The sequence below is a fragment of the Eptatretus burgeri genome, chromosome 16 (genome assembly GCF_056783735.1).
Source record: "Eptatretus burgeri isolate ZD-2024b chromosome 16, Ebu_testis_v1, whole genome shotgun sequence".
Classification (NCBI taxonomy): domain Eukaryota; kingdom Metazoa; phylum Chordata; class Myxini; order Myxiniformes; family Myxinidae; genus Eptatretus; species Eptatretus burgeri.
Genome location: NC_140976.1, coordinates 29,440,873 through 29,463,487, shown reverse-complemented (window position 1 = coordinate 29,463,487; position 22,615 = coordinate 29,440,873). Strand labels below are relative to the sequence as shown.

Here is a 22,615-nt window from a genome sequence, read left to right as displayed (position 1 = left end):
ATTGGCGAAGGATATTGTGAGGAAGTATGTGCACATGACGCAGAGGATTATAAAGCTGAATTTGCAAGACCCTGAACATTATAATTGTGAACCGGGTCTTAAAATGGAAATATTTTTCTGAGATCAAATGCTTGCTCTGCAGGGATCACAGGGGAGCAGGACTAACCATTTTGGTTTTATTTGTCACATGGTTATCATGGTCTCGTTTGAGTGCTGAATTGACTGAGTTTGTATGAATTTTGTGTTCACATTACTGATGCAGGCTTCTGCGCGTAAAGCCAGAGGAGCGGCTAACGGTCGACGAAGTCCTGGTACATCCCTGGCTCAACTCTCTGGAGGCAATGGACAATGTTTTGCCTTCATCAAACTTTCTCATGGACAAGGTTAGCCGTGAGCACACTGTTAGTTCAGAATGCTGGGAAACCATTTTGTTGTCATAGATAAAGCACTGTTGCACTTTCACAATGAACATCTTTGTGTCCATTAGGTTGCCATGGCAGAGCTTCAACAGGTGCATGCGGAGCAGCTGGCAAGCATGCGTATGCCTGAGTGCAGGGTCACCCTTAAGCCACTTACATCAGCCAATAACCCCATCCTGAGAAAGCGCAAAATGTTCAGGTGATGAATGGAATGCACTCCTTTGACTGAATTCCAAACTCCTCCTTTTCCCCAAATTCCCCCCAAAAACCGCTTTCCACAATGTTCTTCTTCCACGAATGTGCAGGACGGAGTTATGTACCGGATGCCAAAACGATGCTATGGAGCAGCTGTCAAAGGGAGATTGCTGTCCTGATGACATCACAGCAAACGACAATATTCAGTGCTTATCCAGATTGGCCTGCCACTCCCAGAGTGCTGAAGACCAGGCCGTGGGGAAGCTTCGCGATGTCATCGCACAATGCATCCTGCCCCAGCAAGGTAAGTGAAATTTTGCTTCTGCAAGTGATCTCACACAAATAGTAGAGAATTGACGATGTGGAAGTGTTGAAGTAGATAGTCAAACATACTGAGGGATGAGATGATTTTATTATTTAAAGGAGATTATCTCCTTATTTTAAAAGGAGACAAAATTAGTGATGGAAACGCTTTGGGGGGAATTCTGGAACCAAATCGTTTCGAGCCTTGTGCGAGTGAATCAGAGGAATAAGGGGGAAGTGTGAAAATGCTGGTCACGTGATCACTTAAGCTCAGTAGGTTTGATTTTTTTTTTCTGTTTAATCAACAGCTTATAAGGGAGAGATTTTGTATTGATAAATAGGTTTATATATTACTCAACGAGAAATACCCATAATTGCCGACAGCTCGGAGGCCAGCACAAGCACACTCGGACATCTCGGACAAAATGGGCGACGAATGCGTTGTCTCACTGTCGCAGGCTGACCAGGTGTCTTGTATGTTATGGGATCATCCCGTTTCATACTGAAGAAGAATTCGACTTTTAATTGCAAATTTACCAACTTTATAACGGAAATCAGAACAAGACACATCATCATCTATTTTGTAGGGTATCGAGGGATAGATTAGCGTCGAGGTGGTCTGAGTGTTTGGGTTCCCTTTTAAGGCTCGGTGATACATTTCTGTAAACTTAAACTCATTCCAATCATGATGTGCTTAAACGTTTAAGTGCAATATTTATTAACATGGCAAGCCTGGTGTTGGCTTATATTGTTGCAGGCCGGGCGTCGGCGACGAGCACGACCACTAGATGGAGCCGCAGAGTCGACTCTGCCGATCACCCGGAATTTAGATCGTATCTTTTCGGAAACTCAAAGTACGGGTCCCTTATCGGACCGTGAAGCGTCAATATATTTACCACGTGGTACAGGGTTATTTGCCAATTTTCAAAATACCTAGAGATCCACGTGGCGATTTACCGAGTCTCCACACCCTCGACGGCATCCGTATGGAACGAGACGCTAGCGTACTCGAACCGTGTGTGACCTGAGCGGATGATCACCGAGATCCGTCGGTCCAAAGGTCCCCTTACGGCGGCACAACTGCCTTGCTAATTTTCCAACACGCAGCACGCTAAGCCAATGGAGGAAAGGACACGAACGAGCTAATACATTTCACAAATGGGGATATTTATTAACAATAGGGAAATGAGGGGAGCATGTAAGGGCAGAGTTATCCGAATATTGATAAACACATATGTACAACAAGGCACTTAACAATTCATTACTTACTATACTGGCGCCACAAACACATACACACCCAAAAGAATCGGACCAAAAGCGGTCTTTATTAAGGCCTCCAGCTCAGATGGAGAGGACGAGCTGAAGACCAGAACCTGCCTCGGACCTGTCCACCTCGTGTGGTCTTCGAGCTGATTCGCACCGGGCACCAGCGAGAGGCGAGCCAAATCCAGACACCGTCGATCCGCGATCAGCTTCCCGAGCTCTGGCGGATCCTTTCGCGCTCCAGAACACGCGTTGGTGAAGACGAGTCGCCGATCCTTCACAATCCGCTGAGTCGATTCAACCGAAGAACCACCAACCACCTTCCGTGCTCTCTGAACAACCACCAACCAAGAACCAAGATCAAGAACCCAGAAGAGCCAGAACCGGCCCCACTTCTGTCTCTCCGTTCCCTTCTTATCCCTCTCGGGCGCGGCTTGCTTCCGGCCTGACTCGTTCGCCGTCGGTGGCGGCTGTCTCATCCCATTTCTTGGAGTCCCCAAGCGAGCCGATTCATGTCCATATTAAGGAATGAAATTCAGTTCGCTCATCGTTGGGTGGGGGCTGTCGCATCCCATTTCTTGGAGTGCCCAAGGGAGCCGATTCATGTCCATGTTGGGGAATGGAATTCGGTTCGCTCATCGTTGGGTGGGGGCTGTCGCATCCCATTTCTTGGAGTGCCCAAGCGAGCCAATTCATGTCCATATTAGGGAATGGAATTCAGTTCGCTCATCGTTGCGTGGGGGCTGTCGCATCCCATTTCTTGGAGCGCAGCCAAGCGATTTGATTCGTGTCCATATTAGGGAATGGAATTCAGTTTGCGAATGCATTCTGAACACACCCGCATTTCAGCGATCGCGCGGAGAATGCCGGGAGCAGAGGGTTTTCGTTGGTGTTGTAGTTATCGTTGGTGTTGTTATCGTTGGTGGTGTAAAATAAAAGAAAACCATGAGTATCAAAGTAACTCACAGTGCATTTACATTTATTCACCCATTAGACAATGGAAAAGGGAGCTATCTATCCACATTCACTTCTCAAAATAACTGAGCTATAGGACCTGAATGTTGTGTGCTCATGGCTTCCAGATTCGCAACAATATCTTAAGGTCTTGGGTTCGAGCCTCTGTCGTGCCAACAGGTAACACCAGATGTTGCCTCGGCCTGTCGTCCTTCTGTGGTCGTCAAAATGAGTACCAGCTTACAGGAAACGGGGAGGCACTGCATTAGTGGCACAACCACACTCCCAACAATGATGCAAACAGCCACCAAAGGTTGCATACAAAATACCAATAATTTCCATGACATGGACTTATATTATGACCATTCACTGATTTTTTTTTTTTCTGTTGCCCCTGGTACGTTTGAAAACCCACTTAATCATCGACCTTATTTTAAAAGTGCTTGGAGGATGATACGTCTGTCCATGCTAGTTTTCTCTGCAACCGCTTATCTGATTGATATGAAATTTTCACCCTCGGTGCAACGACTCATGGATAATGTTTTAACGATAATTATGATGTCATAGGTCATGTGGTGTGGCAGCCATGTTGGAAAAAAGGGAACTTTAAAGCTATCTCTGAAACCGCTCCACGGAAAAAAATGGAATCTTGGCACACGTCACGTACTCCCCATGGGAAACGAGTGCAATTATTTTTTTTCTTCTTTTTTTTGTGCCCCCGCTGACGAAGTCGCTGGAGGCATTGTTCTCGGGTTGTCTGTCCGTCAATAGGTGGCTTCGTTATGATGTCATAATTGCATACATCGAACACTTTATCCGATCAGTATCAAAGTTTTTGAGGGTCAGCTCAGGCTAAATTGTATGGGGGTAAAATTGATCACATCATTGGTCACGTGGTTCGGCAGCAATTTTTTTTTAAACACAAAAACCTTCAAAAATCTTCTCTGAAACGGCTGAACAGAATGAGGTGAAACTTTACAGGTATGATCGCCGATCCAAGAGGAACAAAAAGTTATTCACCGATGATGTCATAGGTCACGTGGTTTGGCAGCTATGATTTTTTTTTGAAGAATAAACCTTTAAATGTCCCATGTCACACAAAAGTACTGAAATTGCATATATATATATATATATGTATATATATATATATATATATATATATATATATATATATATATATGTATATATATATATTTTTTGTTCCGCAAAGTATTTGGTTGGGCAATATTGTTGGGTGTGATGGTGTTTAAAGGTCCCATGACACCCAAAAGTACTGAAATTGCATATATATATATATATATATATATATATATATATATATATATATATATATATATATATATATATATATATGTCCTATAGGAGTTTTTCATCGTGATTTCTGATCTGACAATGTTTTTTCACAATATTCTTTCTGTAAAATGTAAAATTAAAAAAAAAAACTTCTTAGGGAACGCCCCTAAAAATTCTGCCGAAATCTACTGAACGACGAGTAACACGCATGACGAGTAACACGCATGACGTCATCTCCAGAACAACAATGGCTGCACGCAAATTACTCGGGTTAGTGGTCTACGTGATTGTATTGGCTTTCTGTGTGTTTTCACATTGGATTGATCGACTCAAACGCTTCGTTCATTTCTGCTTTAAAAAAATCAAACATTTGGTTTTGAATAATGGATGACATGGACTTTGATTTGTCTGGTAGCGACAGTGATTGTGAGAGAAATGAAGGATTTTGGTCTGAATCAGATGGAGAATTGTCAGATAACATAGTCGCGGGAGGTGAAGTTCAGGCAGCTGGAAATGGAATACGGTTTGTTAGGGTTAGCTTAGCAGTTCAAGCCCGAAGCAGGACAAGCAGAGGAAACTGGCGATGAAATTCCTGGCATTCATGATGATCGGGAGGACATCGAAGGAAGACTTGGCAATAACAACTGGTTAGACTAAATCCTATTCGTAATTCAATAATGTAAATTCTACCTGCATACTGCTCGATATCAGAAATATTTTTGTGAGGTGACGTTACCAGTGCAGCGCAGCGGGCATGTTGCCGTATCTCTCCGCGCATAAAACGAAGCAATCTCGCTGTCCAGATACGATGAAAACTTGTGTGCAGAACACACCTTGCGACACAATTGTCTAGAGCAGTCCGATAAATCTGACGTTCTGTTGCATTTTTATTTATTTTATTCCTACTGTCGTCATGTAGTGCCAGTAGAAAACAATGAAGAGAATAATAAAAGAAAGCTACAGCACGTCAGATTTATCGGACGGATGATGGATTTATCGGACGACATTGCTTTTGATGATGGGTACTGCATCAGATTTCAGCCTCCTCAACTTCTTCACTGGGTTTGTACGGGTCCTTTAAACCAATAAAAGTCCAACATTTCTGAGTTGTACAATTTAAGTACTTAAATGTCCTTAAATTTCAGGAAAATGTTCAAAAGTCAATAATCAGATTTTCCTGTTATTTGGTGAAGGGTGTTTCATTTTCCTCGCACTAGTATTCTAAACAAAGACAAATGTGTCCAAGAGCCGCGTCCTAAAGGTTTTGTCTTCACCAGAAGAAGAAGAACAAGAAGAGGAAGAAGAAGAAGAAAAAAAAAAACAAACAAAAAAAACAACAACAACTTCCCATATTTCGTCACGTGCCTTGATTAAGCCAATAGCGAGACCTGTCATAGTGTATTTACGAAATAAATAGTGTATTTACGAAATTGCAATCCATTAAATGGAATAATCTTTAAATAGTAACGTGAACTTTTCGAAACTTTAAAGCAAATGTCCGAATATATTTAAAAGTTCATGATAGACGCTCTCAAAAGGCACCCTCAATGCGAGGATGTGTACAGGTGTTTAGTATTTAAGATCCGGATCCTGTATGTAAAAGAGCCGAGTCCTAAAGGCTTTGTCTTCACCAGAAGAAGAAGAAGAACAACAACAACGCCGAGCTCCCTTAGAGCCACGTTCGCTACGTGAGACGCGGCTAAAAATGATATTTTATTGGAATTTTTATTTACCCTCAATTTACCTCTGGAATTTCTAGGATGTGGTCCTTAAAAAGGGGTTATTTTAGCCCTTAAAAAAGACATCTCAAAATAAGTGGGAACCCTGCTGTTCAAACTGAACAGCGAATAGAGCCCATGATCAAAGTCACTGTCTTTGAAGTGGGCGCTGCAAATGACGTTCGTGTCGCTGGGGCCTTTCCAGTTTCCCCTCGTCAGCTTCACTTTAGATGTCCATATTCTCCGAAGATTCTCATCTTTCGGGAATACATGAAGGCTTACACCGTCTTTGGTTGTATTGCTGCATCCTGCTATGATACATCTTGCAGGCATTTTCGAAAGTAAGGCTAAAACTCTTAAAAACTTTTGTGAAACAATCACAGGAATTAAGACGATCAGTGAGATAGCAAACACATGTGCACAATGCATTTGTACGTACTTTATACGGCGCGCGACGTCTCATCAATCGACTCTGAGTGAGTCGCCTTCTGGAGATGACCTCAACGGTCACATGACCTGTGGTTCGCTGAACTCCCCTTTTTTGAGGGGCGGGGCATAGCAAGTTGTGAAAAACACTACAAATGTTCAAAATATTGGTCTAATTATCCCATTGTTGATTTTGAAAAAGAAACGTGGGTGATTTCTTCACGAGGAAGGTCAAGTTAATATATAAATAACCAGAAACTTTTGAATTACATGGGACCTTTAAAAATCTCCTCCAGAATAGCTTGACAGATCGAGGGGAAACTTCACCCACATGTTCCCAAAGCCTTGGGGATCCCAGGGTGTTCACAAATAATTAATCGGTCAACGTGGTCTGGCAGCCATATTGGATTGAAAGAAAATCTTGAAAAGATCTTTTCTCCTGAACCGCTTCATCAATCGATGTGAAACATCATAATTATGATCCAGTAGTCATGGTGAATATATGTTTTAAATTTCAACCTGATTGGACGCATGATCTGGTAGCCAAAATTATTTAATATTTTGAATCAGGATTCAGGCATTTAATATTATAATGTGGGTGGAGGCATATCTGTCGATGTCTCCACATCGAAGAGTGCTGTTCCCATTGACTGTGGATCTTCCCAATTACAACCATTTTATTTGCAAGCCCTGTATTGGCATGTGATTTGAACAGTCCTCAGTTTCCAATAAATAAGGTGTAGGCTTTGATGGGAATGCAAAACAGGCCAAAGCTCTCAACATTGTTATTGCCCACAAACAAGCAGTAGCATGATCGGGTTGTGTTGTTTTCCAAACAGATGGGTTGATAACTTATTTTCTTGCCTCTGCTTGTGTGGCTTCTCCTTTATTTATTTTTAACTTTCTCCTTGTCCAGGGCACACACGCACACACTCGTTACCTCCGCCACTGAAGGTGGAAGGAAGTTATGTTTTCACCCCTGTCTGTGTTTGTGTGCACGGTATCTCAAAAAGTTGCGGTCACGGATTCGGACGAAACTTGGTGGGCATGTTGTGTGTGTCGCAAGGAAGAATTAATTCGATTTTGGTGAAGATTCGAATCCGGATCTACATACGAGGTTTATTTAATTTTTTTTAATGATTCTTCACCATTGAGAGAGGGCCAAAGATGATCTTGTACTGTATAGTATATTTCAAAAATGTGTTGGGCCTGATATGTTCTCGTGGATCAGGCATTGTGTGGTGGAGGTACGCGCTCCACCGAGTACCCTTCTAATTTATTTTAGTTTCTATGATTCCTCCACTCCTTTGTGCCATCCGCTGCTGCAAGTTATTCTTTCCTGTTCACATTTGTTCATCCACTTGTTCCGCTTTTCATCGTATGAGGCATGCCATCACTTCCCTGATGGGTTTAATCAAAAGATGGCATGTTGCACTTCTCAAACATATTGCATGTCCATCTGTGGGTGTCAATGAGGATGTAAAATGAAGTAAAACTCTAAAAAAAGGATCTTTTATAACACTTCGCTGTTATTGTGGACGTGGTTCTTGTTGTCTACGTGCTTATTCCGTGTACTTTTATATCTTTTCCTATTGCTTTGAAAAGTATTACTAGATATAAGTGTGATCTTCTCGTGTCCTTCTAAACTAAAGGGTTCCTGTTGTGTTGAATAACAAATGTTTCCATTCCAACCGCTGAAAGAAGAAATCATTAGTGCCTCTTCTTCCTTTTCAAAGTCTGAAAGAGGCTTTTAGAATGGGCAACTTTGTGATTAAACCAACTAACTAATTTTTGTTCCAACTTAATCGATTATTAGCTTTCCAACAGTACCATTGGGATTATTGAAGACGACAGCAGAAACTAGAATAAAGCGTGACTGACAGAGAAATTTGTTTCCTTGTATATACGAAGATTGTAGCCACTGTCATCTTGCTCTTCCATGAGCCAACATGTCATTATTTCTGAGCCAAACATGCAATACAAAAGGTCGGTGAATCAATTCATGCTATTAGCTTTGATAGTTGCTCATTCTTAAACATCTTCGTGAGAATGTTCACTTTTAGAACTGTATGTTACTACTACATCGTGTGTTGTTGAAATACCAATAAACCTTAACCACCTCTGTGCCCCCTCTCACATATATCACAGCTTGATGGTCATCACAAAATCGCAATAACTCAGACTTGCAATGAGCAATTGCTTTAGTTAATGACATTCTCTTGCACTTTTGGGTCGTTGTGATGACATTTTCAAAATTTTGTCAAATGTTCAAAGGAATTGAGTTTTTAAATCTTTCTGGGACATCCTTCCCAATGACACAGATGAGGAGGTGGAAGAATGGAAACTTTGTCAGGCCATGCACGAAGCATGGATCTGCTGCCACCACCAACATCTGTTGCAGAATGCACTGCAGAGCATAGGATGGAATGGTATGATGTAACACTTTAGAAAAGGGGAGATGGGAGGGAGGGAGAGGAGAGGAGCGTCCGTGGGAGGGAAGAAGGGTGAGGAGCATTGAGCGGGGTGGGGAGGATGTTAAAATTTTTATCAATAAAAGGGTGAAATTCACATATTAACCTCAGACTGAAAAAACGTCAATGTTCTGGAACAATTTGGTGCACCCCATATTTCTTGCTTGTCCCAAGGCTCGTTTTTTGAGGAGAGGGTGGACCGTCTCCGTCTGGCCGAGCTCTTGCGGCATTTCATAGAAGAGGAAGAAAAACATCAATGAAAACATCAATGAACACATCTGCCACACGTTTCCCTGCATTATTAGGGAAAAAACAAACTTTTCAAAACCATTTTAATGCTTAAATGCAGTCTGGAATTTAACAGGGCATCTCCATCTTTTCCCCGTTGCAAGGATCTAGGAAATGTGCAGCCTGTATTTAGAACTCATCTTTGTAAATGTGTGCTGTGAAATAAAATTATCTAACGCATCAAAAACTTTGCTCAATTGTCATTTGCTTTTATTTATTTACTATTTTTGCTCACATACAACGTGTGCAGATCCACCAAGTCATGACACTGATCAATTTGCCATTTATTTATCTCTTTAATGTTTTGCATTACAAATTCACCACCAACTGTTCATAGCGTTTTCTGTGTGTGTGTGTTCAGTGCAAATATCAAAATCAACTTTAACCACATTCAGTCATGAAATGGTGAGTTAGAGTGTCTGGCTCTGAGACCAAGTCGGCGGTTTGAACCAGACCACAGCCTGAGTCACATTAAAGACTAAAAATGGTTCGTGCTGCTCCCTTGCTTGATGCTCAGCCTTAAAAGATGGAGCACAGACAAACAGCCATAGGTTGGCAATCATAGCACAGCTCGATGGGCTTAATGGCTTCCCATTAAGTGTTGTAGTTCCTTGCCCAGGAATGCAGTGAGCGATTAACAGTTTGTCAACACAATGGTGACTAAACCAAACCCAGATGCACCATAGCTTCATCCTCACACGTTTATACGATAAAAGGAGTCCTCCGTGTGTCCGAGCTCCACGGATGCGGACACAGATTCGTGGAGCTCGTTGTTGGACAGTTCACCTGACTTCACCCACAATTTCATTACTACACCTGCCAATGAGGGAACCCTTTAGAATTACCTTTTCTCTCAAGCAGCCCTTTTACTGCAGAGGTTATGCAGGTTTGCTGTATTTTCCAAACTATTTTCTCAAATTGAGAGTTGAAGTGACAGACAGGTTTTTGTGAAGTTGGTGAGAGCATGATATGGGAGCAGAAAGCATTACATATTCTGCTGTTTTGATGTGGGAATGCCCCTTTGCTTTTAAGAGCAGGAGGAGGGTGAGGGTAAAGATGGGACAACTTTGGAAGAGCGGGTGAGGACTTTCAGTGGGAGGGGTTGGTGGTTTGGGGGGGGGGGTTGAAGGCTTCAGTGTGGAGAGGGGATCGATGCTTTTGGATTGGGAGGGGAACGGTGAGGACTTGGAGTTGTGGGTGGGGGGAGGAATGGGATAATTGGGAGGGGGAGGCTGAGGCTTTTTTGTTGTCAGAATTGCATGTGTGAGTGTGTGTCACTGGAGAGGGGTAGGGGTAGTGATGCAATCTCCCTACAGGTAGTGTGCTAGTTATATTCAAAAATGGACAACTGTTGCTGGGATAGTTATCCTGAGGTGTTGAAATAGTTTCCGTCAACCACGCAGAAGAAAATCCAGAAGTAGCACAATCAGGTGAAAGAATTCTTCAAAGAGCAGCACGTTTATAACTGATCCTCTGCTAATTGAACTTCATGTCCAATCACTTTTAGTAATTTCCAAAAATGAAAGAGCCTTCATTATCACAACTTCTCTCTAAACCCTTGAACAAAAGCATTGCTCTCGTCTTCACATCATGGAGGGCAGGTTCCAAAAGCACTCATCAGGAAGGATGATGGAAAACCATTTGTGTCTTGCATGATTGTTGAAATGAATTGGAATACCACATTTGAACGCATCTTGTAATACAAAATACCTCACACAAATCTTATGCTTAAAAGAAAGAAAAAGCTTCCATTGGGTGGGATTATTTTGAGGGGGTGGGGTGGGGTGGGGTGGGGGCAGAAAGGGGAAAGAGAAACTTCACCCTCTCGCATGGTAAGTTTTATTTTGCAGAATCAACGTGCTTGACCTCTCATCAGATCTTGATGTATTCAAATGAGCAAATTTCATTTTTCTTCGGCCAAATGCAGCTCGGCTGGGTCTGGGGCATGCACGCAAACTCCAGGACCTCCCAAATCGGTTTCCCAGCACACAAAGCCGCATTGCACCAGCTCCGTACGCACTGCACTTACAACATTTGCACCAACACCTGTCGGAGCATTTCGGTGTGAATCCATCATTCAAATACTGGAATAAGGTTCAGGAGAGCCGCGTACAGATACAAGTCTGAAACATTTGTCATTGCATCTTGGCCATCTATCAACATGCTGAAATGCTCGATTTTAAAATAAAAGAAAAACATTTTGCATTATAAAATAAGTCCTGTGGTTTACCTGAGCCGATTGACCTGTTTACTCCACACCGTTCAACACGAGATTTATTAACGTTCATCCGTTGATGGGCTGGCACGATGGTCTTCAGTGACTCTTGAGGTACACACACTCACCTCTAAACTGTCCAGCCTGGATTTGAATCTCCACCCAGATATTATAAACTGTCATCCTGGTATTTCGCAGGCAGGGCAAGGCATCAAAAGTGTGTGCACCATCCTTCGGATGGAGGTTAAGTGGGGGTCTCATCTACTGGCATTAGTTGGTGGGCGTTAAAGGTCCACAGAATCAAAAAGAACATGTTTGTTTTAATGAATAGATATGGCCTCACTTAACACTTAATTGTTCTTTTCTTAAATAAATATTTTAATGTTTTCTTGTGTCCTTTAATGCTTGATTGGCCCCACCCCCCCAAAAACGGCAATCATGTATTACGTAACCCACCATGTCATCTTGACGATCGATACATGTATGGTTTACAGCACAGGTCAGGTCAGTTATGGGAGCATGCACCAGAGCAGCGCACTGCTTCATCCACTTTCCACCAGTACTCCAGGGGCCTCCATCTGACCATCCCCCAGGGAGATGTCTGCCCCACCCCCATCTCCTTGAGATGCCGATCAACCTGCTGCAACCACGAGGCACGTGGTCAGCCCATTGGCCTCCTCTACTCACAAGACTCCTTTGCTGAGAGAATCTCGTGAGCAGGATCAGCGTCAGCAAAACGAGCCACATGTCCAAACAGCCGCAGCTGATGTTCATGGACTATGCGGGTAACAAACCCAATGTGAGTCTCTCTCAGTGACCGCTCATTGGACACAAAGTCCAAACAGCGATAGCCAAGTATTCTCCGAAGAGACCTGGTACTGTTGGTGTTGTGTCTCCATCTCAGATCCTTGGTCAGAGTCTAAGTTCCACATACATAGAGCAAGACTGGAAGGACCAAGGATTTAAAGACTCAGACTTTCGTCCTCCTGCATGGGTACTGACATTGTCACACCCCATGATCCAGTGAATCCACGACTCCCCAAGTCTGGCCCTGATGTCTATCAACCTCTGGCTCACAATGCGCATTCAGAGACTCGAGGGCCCCTACAAGGTCAGAGTTTCCGCAAGGATGACTGCATCATCTGCAAAATCAAGGTCAGAGATTTTGACATTCCCAAACGATGCACCGCAGCTTGATCTCTCCGACATCCTCCCCATAATCCAATCCATACAAGCACTGAAAAGTGTTGGGGCCAGTACACACCCCAGTAATAACTGTAAATAAGTCTGAGATGGAACCACCACACCTCACAGCACTCTCAATGCCAGAGTATAGTTCAGAAATCAGATTGATCAGTTTTGGTGGCACTCCACGAAGACCGAGAATGATCCAGAGATAAAAGCGACGCGAATGTGTCCATTTGACATGTAGGCTTTGTGTGGGCTTTTTGAAGCATAGACTGCAGTGAAGGCTTTGTGCCAGAGGAACGGAACGAGAGAGCTGCATCAGGGAGCTTTCGCTATCTAGGCATTTCCTGCGTTGAGGAGGACGGTATGCCTGGTGTTGGCTTAATGGTTACGGTGGTGGGCTTGGGATCCCACTCGGCTGTTGAATTAAAACCAGGTGGGGTTGACTCTGCCTGTCATATTTCCGAGGTTGGCAAAATGAGTACCAGCTTGCTGGTATCCTGTGTCGGAGTGGCGACCCATCCAGGATTGTGCCCAGTAGCCAAGAAGACTGCTTAAGCAGCACCAACGCTCTGCATAGAGTTTAGTCCCAATTTATGGATGGATGGATAGATGATGGTGGCACAGGACAGAAAGAAGCGCTTGAGTCAGCTATGCGAACAGTTCAGTTCAGTCCAGTCTGGTTCAACCGATCCTGTTTAAAAAATGCAGTATTAAGAGGAGGCCAGTCCGGTTTTTCCCCATAACCCTTTCCCATTGCGATGGGCCAGTGCGAACTCCTCAGCTTATGTGGGTAAGAGAGAGGCCACCAAACCCTCAAACTATTCTCATCACTCCTTGCTATCTCATCCTTCGATGGTATGATCTGATGGGCCCTGTTTTGTTAAACTCAAATATTGTCCAAGATAGATAAAAACAGTGATAACTCTGCTCTTTTGTCTTTTTTACTTTTGGCCCACATTGTATGTCTTTTGCTGCACTGCCCACACATTATTGTATGTCCCTGCTGTACGAATGCCTGCAAATAAACCTGTTTTAAAATGTACCACATGCTTTTCATCCATCACCCTTGTAAATAAACCCTCAGTGCATGTTCCTCTAAATCTGCTCATGCCCTCTCCTTCATTGGTCTAGTACAGTCTGCAATTAATGTTATCCTGGATCAAAAAGTTCCATCTTGGTTTTGTCAGACCCCAAAACTTTTTGCCACATGGCTTCAGAATCTCTGGAGTGTTTTTTTGCATACCTCAAATGGGACTCAATGTGTGCTTTTTTGAGTAATGGCTTCCTTTTTGCCACCCTACCACACAGGCCAAACTTGGGGAGTGTTTGGGATATTGTCACATGCACACAGTAGTCAATATTTGCCATAAAGGCTTGTACAAAACCCTAAAACAGCTCTTTCAATGTTGCCAATGGCCTCAAAGTGACCTGTCTGATCAGTCTCCTTCCTTGGTCATCGAGTTTGGAGGGACGGCCTGATCTAGGCAGGGTCTTAATGGTACCATACACCTTCCACTTCTTAATGATTGTCTTGATTGTGCTCCAAGGGATATTCAAGGCCTTTGAAATATTTTATACCCAAATCCTGATCTGTGCCTTTCCACAACTTTATCGTGGAGGTCTTTTGAAAGCTCCTTGATTCACATGGTTGAGTCTTTGCTGTGAAATGCACTTCCCAGCAGAGGAAACCGACAGGAACAGCTGCTTTGATTCTGAAATAATCAGAATCATTACAATTTAATGCAGGTGGAGGCCAAATAACTTGGTGTGTGATTTTGAATGTAACTGGTTACACCTGAGCTAATTTACAATTGCTATTATAAGGGGGGTGGACACTTATCCAACCAAGATATTGTAGTTTTGTATATTTAAAATAATTTTCTGAAATTTGCGGAATTTGTTTTTCACTTGGAAGTTGTGGGTTTCGATGTGTAAATAAAGGTGGAAAAAGTCTGATTTTATGAAGTTTAATTCCAGGCTATAAGGCAACAAAAGGTGAAAATTTTGAAAGGGGGTTTCGACTTTCTCTCGGCACTGATATATATATATATATATATATATATATATATATATATATATATATATATATATATATATATGAAAATATCATATTATAAATAAATACCCCTCACATGAACTCCACCATGGTGTTCATGTTAGATTTAAGCTAATTATGAGTTGTTTCTGCAAATTTTGTTTTCTGAGCTGATTATTGGGCGTTTTGGTGGCCATTTGGATTTATGTTGATTATCCAAACTCAGAATGACTTTTGGGTCCATTGAATTCAGCATACCCCAAAACATGGATTTACACATCAAAATCATTGTTCTAAGGCCTGTGGTTGAGCAGTTATGACGATTTTGGTGTTTTTCTCCCATTTATCATGAATTGTGATGGTGGCCATCTCAAATTTTGATAATGTCACAGGGTGGAGCATGTAGAACTTTGTACAGTGGGCATGGATGTGATTTTCTGGAGCTCTCCTGAAAAATTCAGATTTCCACTACTTTTTTCAGGGTGATTGTTAAATTTTGTCTCATGCTCCTGGCTGATAACGATTTTGACTCATAATCTGAGGATTCTTGATCAGAAAATTATTTGTCAATTTCACTTTCTGGCGAGTCTGAAGCGAGTTGCATGCCCATTATCCACTGCATGCTGAGAATTTTTCCCTCGATTAAGTCATGGCATTTTTCTAGAAATTTTTTGGGGCGGTACTTGCTGCGTTTGCTTTTTTAACTACAACACGTCAAAAAATTATTAGAATTAAAAACCATGCCCAGTTCTTTAATTATTACTAAAAAATAAATACACACTAAACCCTCAAATATCGCAGGGGTTATGTTCCTGGAAAATGCCAATAGTTAAAACTGCGATAGTGGAAACAAGGGCCAATGGAAAAGGGGGGGTTTGGTTCCTGGGCTTCGAGAAAATATAGAGGAAGGTGGGCGGCAGCTAAAAATAAACACATCACAATTGAAATAAACATGTAAAATATGTACAAAGCATGTTAACATTGAAATAAAAACAATATCACCCGCAGGGTGACCCGTATCTTGCCAAAAGGTGACCATGTGTGACTTATTTAAGGTCACACTGAGGTGAACAGAGCTGCTATCCACCAGGAGCGATTCCTTGAGGAATATCTGCCTACGAGAGATTCCGATGAGAATCGTTCTACAGAGTAACCATGAAAAATATGCGTTTGCCTCATAACGTCACCAAATGACGTCATAATGTCTCAAGCTTGACATATCTAGAAAGCACTCAGATATGTTCAATTTGAGGTACTACACGATATGGTTCCTAAAACTTGAAAATTTGACCTTGGGGTCAAATATGTTTGACCTCAGGCGCTAACCATGAAGGTCAATGCCAATCGCCACCAAAAATTAATCAGCTGAGCGCCAGACCATGAACTATATTCCCATGAAGTTTGAAGACGATCCGATCAAAATTACTCAAAAAATAAGGGTTTCGTCGACTCCCCTGATTTGCGACAAAGTGATCTTGACCTTTGACCTTGACCTTCAAAATTTTGTGCACCGAAAGGGACCTCTATAGGCCTCTGATATGCGAAGTTTCAAAAATTTCCAATGATAACTGTGCTCTGCAGAATTTTTTATACGTGATTACAGACAAAAAAAAAAAAACATACAAGCTGACTAACATATCTTGCAAAAACTTCGTTTTGGCAAGATAACAAACAAACAAACAAGCAGTCATAGACTGGTACTTACGAAATCGTCAACTTGACCACTGATCTTGTCTAATAAAAGCTGTCTCGAGAGAACGTAGCGACGCAAACCAGAAGTTTCTAAGATGATTCTGTACCAAACCATCAAAAATCGAATGTTTTGGATGTTTGACCTCACTGTGACCTTGACCTTTGACCGATTTTGACCAAAATCTAATCAGCGCTCGCAACCACCCTCCTGAATCACGTGGTGTAATTTGACATTGGTAGCTTCTTCCGTTCTCGAGTTATCTGTACCAAACCATCAAAAATCGAATATTTGACCTTGTTGTGACCTTGACCTTTGACCGATTTTGACCAAAATGTAATCAGCACTAGCCATCACCCTCCTGAATCACGTGGTGTAATTTGACATTGGTAGCTTCTTCCGTTCTTGAGTTATCGTGCCTACAAACAAACAAATAAACAAACAAACAAACAAACGGAAGGCATCAATATACTTACGAAATCTTTAGATTTCGTAAGTAACAAACTAGCCAGAATTTCGTTCATCTTGCCGAAACGAACGAAAAATCTTGCCGAACCGAAGCACGTAAAGCGCAAACTGAAACAAATACTTGTGACACATTGATGAGAGTCTATCGCTCGGCCTATAGAGACTTGTGGAAAGAGTCTATTGATAATGATCTAAAGATTAATCTTAACATTGAAAACTACCAATAATATATGGATGCTAGAGAACGTTCTGTTATCGCAGGAAGCATTTTTGGTTCCTTGACAAACTACAGATCTGGAAAGCGCTCATCAAGGGCTTTCATATGAGGTATTACTCGATATGGTACCTAAGATTTGAAAAATTGACCTTGGGGTCAAAACATTTCGACCTCAGGCGCGAACCATGAAGGTCAAGGCCGATCTCCACCAAAAACTCATCAGCTGAGCGCTAAACCATATGCTACATTCCTACAAAGTTTTGAGAATATTCGATCAAAATTACTCCCAAAATTAGAGTTTCGTTGAACTCCATGATTTACCACAAAGTGACCTTGACCTTTGACCTTGACCATTATGTGTGCTGAAGGGTATTCCAATAATACTATGATATGTGTAACCACAAGAGATTTCAATGAGAATTGCGCTCTACAGAGTGATTCAAAGGCGAAAAATAGACGACGCCAAACACTTTTATGAAATAAAGTGACAAACAAACAAACAAATAAATAAACAAACAAACTAACTTACCGACCGATACAATCTTGCCGAAAATTTCGGCAAGATTAACAAACAAACAAACAAACAAAAAAATAAAAAAAACATACAAGCTGACTAACATATCTTGCAAAAACTTAATTTTGGCAAGATAATAAACATGAAAATAAAATAAACATAGTATAAAACTAGAAGGGCACTCGGTAGAGCGCATACCTCCACCACGTAATGCCTGATCCATGAGAACAGATCAGGCCTGACACATTTTGAAATATCATGCCACACAGTACTGCATCATTTTTGGCCCTCTCTCAATGGTGAAGAATCACTTAAAAAATTAAATAATTCTCATATCTAGATCCTGATTCGGATCTTCACCAAAATCGAAACAATTCGTCCTTGTGATACACCCAACCTGTCCACCAAGTTTCATCTTAATCCGTCCACAACTTTTTGAGATATCGTGCTATAATATCGGTTTTGCCCTATTTCTCAATGGTGAAGAATCACTTAAAAATCATCAGATCCGTCAGAATCATTAAAAAATCATCAGAACAACTTGTCACAGCATCATGTCTCCCGATGTCTTCCATTGCTGGCGGGAAATGTGTGGGTAGCCGTGGTTGAATTGGAGCCTTTGGCTGCCTTGTGGAAACATTGGTAAATCCACAATGATTTCTCCCATATCACCGGTCCACTCAAATGGACCCTTTTCTGTGTTTGGTCCTCGATACAAACATTAAAGACTTTTCCCATCCTTTCAATATGAGGATCACAGGACTGGAATGACACTTTTTGCGCTTTGCGGAGGACAAGCGGTAACACTTGCACAGACATTTGACTCACTTTTACGGATATACTGCATAGTTAATTCATTGATCCCGTAATGGCGGCATAACTACGAGCTTTTATACGACCCTTGACATTGTATCCAATTTTTAAAAAAATAACTAGGTTATATTACTCCCAATACACCCTATCATGTTCCCACAACATTGACCCCCCCCCCCACCCCCAAAAATCTGTGGTCTGTCCCAGACCTGGGCAGACAATGTTGGGTGACAAATTACTTCCTATCTGGGAACTAGTTTTATCATAATTGCATGTTTAGAATAGATATGTAATCCCCAATTTAGATCTGCTTCAGTCAGGCTTCATCCCCTTCATCCCTCCCCTCCACCCTAAGTATTTCTCACTGTTAAATATGCTTTTTTCTCATTAATTTATTTGATGAACAACATTTTTCCTTTCCCCTCACTGACCGCGCAACCATTGGTCCACGAGCCGAGTACCACCGAGTTCTTATTCGAATTGGACCAATCAAGCTGGTCAGCCAAGAAGCGCACCTGATGACATCATGCCATGGTTTGCTTTGAACCGAGGTTGTGAGGAGAAAGTACAGTTCAGAGCTGGGACCATCTTCGGTGAGGTCTGTGTCGAGTTCGAGCTGATGACCGTGAGAGTGAGAAGCACGAGCTGTGTCGCCAGAGTTCTTAGACCCCCTCCCCCCCCCCCCCAGTCTCCCCTAAACTTGCCAAGTTAAAGATTTTAAGGTTTTCCCAAGCTGTTAATGGTGCTTTGTAACTAAAATCAACATCTCCACTTGGCATCTTGAGAGCTTATTTTGGGAAGTCTCAGGTCACACCTGTTATGGAGATGGAGACCATTACACTGGGGATTTTGGAACCCATTTAGAGTCTGTTGCAATGGCTGTCAAAAGCAGGATTCAAACCCTACACCAGCGTCACTCCTTCATATTGGCTATTGGTGTCTTTGGAACGTGATTTTCGAACCCATTTAGAGGCCATATAAAGAGTTTTGCATTTGCTATAAACCAGTGAAATTATTTATTTTAAACTTTATTTATGTAACCAAGAGTAAAGCATCTATTACCTCCATCACTGAAGGTGGACGAAGGTTATGTTTCACCTCCGTTTATGTTTGCTTGTGAGCAGGATATCTCAAAAAGATAGACGGATTCAGACAAAATTTGGTGGTCAGGTTGGGTGTATGACAAGGACGAATTGATTAGATATTGGTGAAGATCGAATACTCTCCATCGGAGTGGCGACCCATCCAGGATTGCGCCCAATAGCCCAGGAGACTGCTTCGGCAGCACCGACACTCTGTACAGAGTATGGTCCCAATGGATGGATGGATCTGAATACTACAACTTTTAAAGAGATTCTTCACCATTGAGAGATAGGGCCAATAACTATATATAGCATGATATCTCAAAAGGTTATGGACCTTTTCAGCCAAAACTTGGTGGACAGGTTGTGAGTATGACAAGGATGAATTGATTCGATTTTAGTGAAGATCTCGATTAGCATTCGAGAATTTTTGTTTTTTTTTTCCAAGTGATTTTTCACCATTGAGAGATTGGGTAAAAACGATATATAGCATGATATATCAAAAAGTTGTGAACGGGTTATGACAAATCTTGGTGGATGAGTTTGGTAAGTGACAAGAACAAGTCGATTGGATGTTAGTTCAGGTCCGGATGCAGGTCTGGCCTATTGGTGGGATACAAAAGGTAAATAGTTCAGCCTGGTGAAAGTATTTGCTCCATTGAGTGCCATTCTAGTTTAGTGGATATTATGTTCGAGATATGCCTGACAGATGACCTGGCACTGGTCACTGAAGTAAAGCGAAATAATAGTGCTTACAAGGATAACTCACCTGGAGGAACTACGGTGAAACAACATCCCCCACCACCTGCACCAGTAAGTTTGCTGTGTAGGCCATGCTTTCGTGTAACTCGACAAATCTGCTCCAAACATGGGTGTCCCACACCAATAGCCATCAAGAGCTGCTGGTTTACATCGATCAAGGTCTGATCAAAGACAAAGGAGTGCAGTTAGGAGACAATAAATGATGGGGGAGCAAACATGTGGATAAAAAGGTCAAACTGGTCAAATGCCAAAAATGTGTCAAACGGTATCTCGAGATCTGAATGCACAGATCCATCCCATCATGTATTCAATTATCCCACCCTTCTTCAAAACCCATGGTACACTGAATCCTGTGGTGAGGCAGTTGTTCTGAAACAACTTGCCTTCTCTTCCTGGAAGGCAAACTCTGCTCATTCCAAAAAGACTGTAACAAGTGTGTGTCCACTTTAAGGAGAGCCAGAAAACATTTGTCCAACCATAAGACTGAACTTTCAAACTAGTCTCCCTCCTCAAAAAACTGGGTGGCACCTTGTTAAGTCAGTGTCTGTCTCTAGTGTATGCTCCCCCTCGATCCCTTCCCTCTCTTCAAATGGCACCACAGCCAACTCCACTTGTGAGAAGGCCGAATGCCTCAACTCTGTGTTTGCTACCAAATCTTGTCACCAACTTGTTGCTTTCTGTACCAAACATACCCAGTCGCACCCAACTGCTGCTAGAATCTATGTCGTTTGCAACTGAGAAGGTGGATACATTTCTGGCAACCTTCGACTTGCACATCATTTCTGCTCTTTTCACCCTGTCTTTTGCCTTAAATGATCTTCCATCTGTTTGGAAGTCAGCAAACATAACCGCAGCAAATAAAAATGATACCCTTCGCTGCAGACCTATTAGTTTACTTCCAATAATCACACATGTCATGGAATCCATCATCGCAGTTGATATGAAATCCTTCCTTTTCTCCAACAACCTCATCTCAGATTACCAATTCAGATTCAGACCTGGTCACTCTACTTTTGACATGCTGCTTCTCCTTTCCCAACAATGGATGGAGGACCTCAATATCAGACATGAGATAAGGGAAATCTCGAGAGACACATCTCGTGTTTTCGATACAGTCTGGAATCCTGTCTTGATCCCAAAAATCTTTGCCTATGGCATCCAAGGTCAACCCCACACATGACTGACTGACTTCCTCTACTCTTCGAGTCAAAGTGTGGCTCTCAATGGATTCTTCTCATCTCCTCTCATTGTCAAGGCTGTCGTGCCCCAAGGCAGTATTTTGGGCCCAGTCCTATTCCTGATCTTAATTTATAATCTCTCTGACTGTCTGGAAAATCCTCTATTTGCTGATTACTCTACCCTGTGCTGTGAGTAGAGGATAAATGGGGTTTCTGAGGCAGCCATTCAAATGAATGGGGGAAAAGGGAAAAACTTTCTGACTCAAGCCCCAAAAGCCCAAAATAGGAGACTGATTTCCTCCCCCTCCCATACAAGCAAATGTAAAATTGAGACTGATTTCCTCCCCCTCCCATACAAGCAAATGTAAAACTGACTTATTAATTGAAGCACTTCTTCCCCTTTATATTTTCATTCCACTCAAAGAGCGAACCAATGAATATTTGTCCATGTTCTACTTTAGGGAATAACTTAATTTTCCTATTACATTCATCACCATTGAGTATATTCACAAAGATTACTTTGGAACTCAGTTCTTGGTTTAAATGTCTTTGTTGAGCAGAAATGAAATGATAAACTTCTCTCAATGCTCTTATTTGACCACCTCCTGAGCCACATATCATTTTGAGATTGTAGTAAATTGTTTTTCCATTGTTCAATTGATAACCATCAAAGTTTTCAGTCCATTCAAGGATATTAATTTTTTTCTTTACATCCTCCAACTTATTTGTAATTAAATTTATCCGCTTATTTGTTTTATCTACTTTTACTCCGGTTATTTCTTCAATAAGACTTATTTGATATTTCTCACATTCTTTATGTTTTCCATTTAAATACCAAGGCTGATTACATCTCCACTCTTTGGTTTGGTTATTGCTTAGTTCTATCATGTTACAATTCCCAACCCAATATCAACACTTATACTTATAACCATAAGGGTTATATAACCATATAACCACTTATACATATAACCATCCATTCTCTAAAATATATCTTTCATCATCAAAAGCTCCTAATGCTTTCTTATTAATCTCTTCTGTATATAATTGATGTTTATAACTTCTTATTGTATTCATTTTTCTGTACTCTTCCTTCTTTAAGGTTAAACAGTTGTAATAATGT

At 41.7% G+C, this 22,615-nt stretch overlaps 2 protein-coding genes across 5 annotated transcripts in view; one reads left to right on the top strand and one right to left on the bottom strand.

Moving 5' to 3' along the window:
- The window catches only part of MAPKAPK5 (MAPK activated protein kinase 5), a 28,582-nt gene extending 19,060 nt beyond the window's left edge, over positions 1-9,522 (top strand). For all 4 annotated transcript variants that reach the window (XM_085860266.1, XM_085860267.1, XM_085860265.1 and 1 more), the window contains 6 exons: positions 1-24; positions 263-383; positions 488-618; positions 725-918; positions 8,893-9,000; positions 9,217-9,522. The exon at positions 1-24 is cut by the window's left edge and continues 164 nt beyond it. In XM_085860266.1, the coding sequence (XP_085716392.1) occupies positions 1-24; positions 263-383; positions 488-618; positions 725-918; positions 8,893-9,000; positions 9,217-9,302 (664 nt within the window). In that variant the 3' untranslated portion in view covers positions 9,303-9,522. The remainder of the gene's footprint in view (positions 25-262; positions 384-487; positions 619-724; positions 919-8,892; positions 9,001-9,216) is intronic.
- Positions 9,523-11,151: 1,629 nt separating this feature from the next.
- MVK (mevalonate kinase) overlaps positions 11,152-22,615 on the bottom strand; it is a 53,725-nt gene continuing 42,261 nt past the window's right edge. Inside the window, exons 9-10 of the mRNA XM_085860269.1 lie at positions 20,325-20,478; positions 11,152-11,376 (exon numbers count right to left, since the gene is read on the bottom strand). Coding sequence (XP_085716395.1) covers positions 11,234-11,376; positions 20,325-20,478 — 297 coding nt within the window. The 3' untranslated portion in view covers positions 11,152-11,233. The remainder of the gene's footprint in view (positions 11,377-20,324; positions 20,479-22,615) is intronic.